Source organism: Opisthorchis viverrini, assembly GCF_000715545.1.
Source record: "Opisthorchis viverrini unplaced genomic scaffold opera_v5_49, whole genome shotgun sequence".
In the NCBI taxonomy this organism is placed as follows: domain Eukaryota; kingdom Metazoa; phylum Platyhelminthes; class Trematoda; order Opisthorchiida; family Opisthorchiidae; genus Opisthorchis; species Opisthorchis viverrini.
The window spans coordinates 451,900-457,304 of NW_008751705.1; the positions used below are offsets into that span (position 1 = coordinate 451,900).

Here is a 5,405-nt window from a genome sequence, read left to right on the forward strand (position 1 = left end):
TTTTCCATGCCCAATTCGGAGTGGCGTAAACAGAGAGGTGACAAACCCTTGACTGAAGGAGATCACGAAACGCTTGGGTGCTGTCGGTGCTTCCCGCCTTCCGGGATGGGGATCGCGTGATACTCACTGCGCCTGGTTGGAGACGCTGTAAGATATAGCTGCCAACCGATGTTAGTGGCATTCTTGTTGTCACATTCTATCCAGATCGCCTGAGTGAATGTGTGGATGTGTAGGCACCTCGGAATGATTGTGGTAAGCTAGCACTAAGTCCCTCCCCATCCACCTTTACTCTTTTCTTTACAATAAGGCTTTCAAATAAATCATGGTTGTACGACAGTAAAGCATCGGTGTTGAACATTGGTGTCATGCTGTCGATGATGATGATGATGATGATGAATGTGTACCATGAATTAGACAAAAAGCAGATTTCAGTTGACTGTGGGGTAAATACCAGCCTAGCTTCACACGAGTAATTATTTTTAATTTTCCCCTCATTTTTAGCATTCAACTTACCTTGTTTTGGCGTGCAACCAATCAAACTTGTCGGATATTTTAATTTCAGTTTTTCTACCTATTTCTGATTCCTGATCCTTGCTCGCTTGAATAAATTTTTCGGTACAGTCCATGTCAGAAATATGATCTCAAACCGGGACTCGCATTATGAGAGAAAAGGAGCACAAATGCGTGTATAAATGCGACTCCCAACCCAACAATTGGATCTCTGCAGTGTATGCAAATACCATAAAACCATTTTATTTCTTGAAACCACTCTAGCATCTTACAAAACCCTGATGGCCTTCTCATCAGCTTGTTTACTGCTCTCTTGCACGCGACTTTTTATTTTATATTCTTCCATGTATTTCAACTAACTGAACGACGTAAATCGGTATTCATAACCAGGGAAATGATAAAGCATTTCAATTGCAACAAACCCCTCTGTAGTGCTCGGAATTGAACAATCCTCTCTTCAATTTAGCATGCAAATGCGTTTTGTCTGTACCTTGACGGATTGCGCAGAAATGTGTCAAACTCGTTTCGGATTTTTCGGCATCGTTTTTGCCCGTCTGTCTACCAATATCTCTTCCCCTTTAAGCCCTGACATTGATGACCCACGTACGGTACCTTGACTAATTTAAATAAGCTATCGATCGCTCGCAAGAAAAAGTAGGTACGGTTGGTAAACAGACAGGGGTGACCTTGAAACACAGTGTTTAAATCAGATTCGACCTTGAGCCTCATTTATTGAATGATGTGGCAGCCACGCTACAGTCCTGAAAAATTTACAACATACTAGTATCCCAAAAGCTCACAGCACAAAGTATGATATTTCTAATGCCTCTTCTGTAGCTATGTGTGTTGTGCTGGGTGTAAATTTAGGGAGACCAAATGGTTTAGTCTGTAAAATACAAATTCATTGTTCCGATTAGTAACAAAATTCACAGCTACCAAGACTGATCCACAAATTTCGATATCGAGCTCATTTTATAGGCTGAGATAAGTCCAGAGTTATCACAACTGCAAGGGAATGAATTCGTTTTTCAAGGAAAAGTTGCTGTCGAATTGTCTGATAAATAATACAGGACTTTAATGCAAAATTATAGGGTTTAGTTCCCTATTCACATCGATCCATGATCATTCTTTCCCATAGCTAAGCAAAAGATGGTGGGAAAACTAGATAGATGTTTGATAATTGCAATCATTCTCACTCAAAAAAAGCAGGCAAATAAACAAGTTTGTAAAAAAAAATAACGTTTAGGCCGTTCTAGTTTATAGGCTGAGATAAGTCCAGAGTTATCACAACTGCAAGGGAATGAATTCGTTTTTCAAGGAAAAGTTGCTGTCGAATTGTCTGATAAATAATACAGGACTTTAATGCAAAATTATAGGGTTTAGTTCCCTATTCACATCGATCCATGATCATTCTTTCCCATAGCTAAGCAAAAGATGGTGGGAAAACTAGATAGATGTTTGATAATTGCAATCATTCTCACTCAAAAAAAGCAGGCAAATAAACAAGTTTGTAAAAAAAAATAACGTTTAGTAGGGCCGTTCTAGGAATCGGCATGTAACCATGTGAATGTCTGTCGGTTAACACGTAAGCTGGTGGCTGATTGGCCCAAACGATAGTGGTGATTGATTGCAAACTCTGCAGTCACACGCATAACAGAACAGTGACTTTATACATAGTTTCCTGACCAAAGTTCACCGTGTCACAGACTGGTCAGCTGTTTACTACAAATTATCAATTCTGTAACTATGTTGGATGGGTATAAATCTGATTGATGGCCCGAGAAACTAAGTTCGAAGGATAGTTGATTAGTGAGAAGCTATTCGAATTGGCTACCACGCGATTAGTTATTCGGAAAAGTGGAACACGACAGCCTTGTGAAACACAGGACACTGTGAATTTTGAGTTCACAATAATAACTGATTTCTTTTCCAGATACTCACTTTATATGGTTAAACAACGAAGGCGGTTTAGGTACTGCCTTCCTGTCTTGAAGACGCAACGGTGCTTATCAAAACAAAATATGCCTCACACTATTCCGCCCACGGCCATCCCCTCATTATTACCAAGGCAATTAGGGGTCCAAAAGCCTCTGACAAGCATTTCAAGGACAGAGCAACCCACACCGTGCAAGTGGGAAGACCCAGTATGGCAGCTCGCTTGGGACACAGCAAAGTAAACGATTTCTACAGAAGGCATGTGTCTTCTGTTTTTTCTCCGAATGCCGTACATGGAGATCAGGAAAGCCATTGTCTCCACAGAAGAAGGATCCCAGTGTGGAAGCAGTAAAAACGTGAGGGAATTTCTGAAATTCCAGAAACAACTCAGTCAAGCGACACGTTAAACTGGACCTCTACCAGCGCGGGATCGCCAAATGAATGGAATACCAAACGCACCCGAGCATCAAACAAACGGATCAAATAACAGAATCGATCGACTGATCAACCCTGCAAAGTCCAAAAATCTAGGATAGAAGAAATCAACGGTCAGATGAACACCGGCTAGTTAGAAGATAACTGAAAAATTCCATCACTGAGACTACTTATTAGAACAATTAGTCATAATGGAAGGCTGTCCGTCTTGGAAACACATATAAAGTGCAGACACACCCAAAGCACAGCTTACGTCCGCTTCGCAACAAAGCGTTGATGATATCTTCTCGGTTGGTGAAGAATTTCCAGCTCGGTGTACCAATCGATCATGAATTAATGTTCGAAAATTGGAACGAGATTCAGCTGAGTTACAGGTGTGTCTCTCGTCAAAACCGAGTGTATTTCGCTAATATGAAGAGTCGAAAAAAGTCGGTGCAGGCCCAGACACTAGATTCCTGGAGTTCATGGAGAGCGCAATTGTTACCATGGCAGCCAGTTACGGCAAATTAAAAAGGCGACCAATCACATTAGCACCAATTACTTCAATCCCAGAAAAGTTAGAAAGTGAGTGAAAAAAAACAACTGTCTGGGCTGATTCTAAAGCAGAAGCCCTGTGAGTTGCACCTTACTAATCCGTGTATCGCTAACTACTGACCGAAATATCTGTGACCAGACTTCCCTCCGGCATTGGTGCCCATGGTGATCATGGCTGAAACGTTTGGCTGACACCGTTCAAGACGCATTTTGAAGGTCACTTTCAAGCACGAACGCACAAGGTATGAAAGTACCTCATATTTGAAACTTTGTTGAAAGTACAAAAGGACTTTTGCGTCCACCAGATTTAGCTGACGGTTCAAGACACTTTACAGACCTAGGATTGCATAAGTTAGATCCAGAACCAGATGAAAGTGCTGGGAAGATAGCTGGCAGCCAGTTTTGCTGGTTTGCACAGCCGTTTCATATCCGAACGAACGTCGGGATATGCTAGTTAGACATGTTTTTTGCATGATAACTGTGAATAAATTGATCCCCATTTTCAGGGTAGTAAACTGTGAAGTGTTATTTGTCTAATAGTCTCGATCTGAATTATCAAAAACGTAAGCAGAGAAGCGGAATCCGCCAAGACCCAAAAGTCGAATACTTACAGTTGTCAGTACTAGTAGGTGAATAATAATAATAATAATAATAATAATAATAATAATCGTTCAGCTGTAGCACTCTTTCGGTGCCTAGCTGCCATGCCACCCGGAGGAAGCGCGAGGGCTAGGATACTGCCAGGTCGCCGAAGCCTAGACAGGGGAAGTCGAGTGACAGAGGTCGGGTTCGAACCACGGGCCTTCCGCTCAGTAAATTCGCGCTCTAACCACTTGGGCCATTTCGCCCCTAGTAGGTGAATGATCCCTGTTGAAACAGATCCTCATGGCAGAGTCCCATCTCCGGAAGAGAACATCGCGCATTGTAGATCATATCTGACTATTCGTCTGAGAAACGTTTTTTAAAATGGGAAACATCCGCATAAGACCTACATTTTTCAGTTCGTACTGGCCCAAAACTTTTCACATCTATCTTTGGGCTTTCAAGTCCACAAATATCGAAACCTCTTCGGACCTGTCGAATCAAATGTCTAATTCGTTTGTAATTCAGACTGCCACCGTTCCTCTGAATTTCTGAGCAGGTTTAATCCCAGAGTATCTTGATGCGTACGACACTTTTATCGGTAACCCGCCAGCAGCGTGCTTATTTGGTTTGATCTTTCCTGCAGACATCATGTCAGGAAAGTGCAGATTGTTTGTACAAAACCAGGTGTAGATAGAAAATAGACAAATTAGATTTCCTTTTGTGTATGTGTGCAGAGAACAAACAAATCTGGAAAAAAGTTCGTCGTCTCTCGGCAATAGCCGTCCGGATGATATTTTTATTCGGCTGAAAGAGGAACTTATGCCACCCGAGCTTCTGTAAAAAGTGATCGTTTGCCAGCCAAACATACTGCTTGCTCGACTATTCTGTTCGCTGTCTGAGATTTGTGGAACAGCTGTGTGGGACCAAAGCGACAAATCTCATAACATGTTCTTTTCAAATTGTGGCTTGTTCCCTCCATATTCTAGTCGTCATCATCATCATTGTCAGGCACAAAAATGGCACGTCAGCTGAGCCATTTTAATGTCCATGAAGATAGTCGATAATAAGAATAAAACGGCGGTTTGGTGCCTTTTGGTGCTCTACCAAGATTTTGGTGTGAGTCACAAATATCAAAAGCACTGAAGCAAGAATTGCACTGACAAGAGTTTGGGCCCATAACAACAGAACAGGTGCTGTGATCCACACACCAAAAGAGCCCATACGAAGTTGCAGCGTGACAGCTATTCTAAATTACACAGTTTTCTGATAGACTGGTTTTCCAAAGATTCAATGTGAAAAACAATAGTGTGCAAACAGAAATCTGAAATGCTCAGTTTTTCTATCGAACACTGTGGTGTACAACTTTAGATTTCGGCAGTATGCCGACAGCACTCCTGCCAAGACAG

The 5,405-nt window shown here is 41.8% G+C and overlaps 2 protein-coding genes across 2 annotated transcripts; one reads left to right on the top strand and one right to left on the bottom strand.

Annotated features, from left to right (window-relative positions):
• Positions 1-6: 6 nt before the first annotated feature.
• On the top strand, positions 7-4,274 carry T265_03418 (hypothetical protein; the record flags this gene model as incomplete). Its single annotated transcript, XM_009167902.1, has 3 exons — positions 7-116; positions 308-443; positions 4,044-4,274. 3 exons carry the CDS (start codon positions 7-9, stop codon positions 4,272-4,274), a joined length of 477 nt encoding a protein of 158 aa, XP_009166166.1.
• Positions 200-4,261, bottom strand: T265_13245 (hypothetical protein; the record flags this gene model as incomplete). The annotated part of the gene is made up of 2 exons (XM_009167946.1): positions 200-459; positions 4,099-4,261. Coding segments are annotated over 2 exons (423 nt in total), but the record flags the coding sequence as incomplete, so codon positions are not given.
• Positions 4,275-5,405: the final 1,131 nt, after the last annotated feature.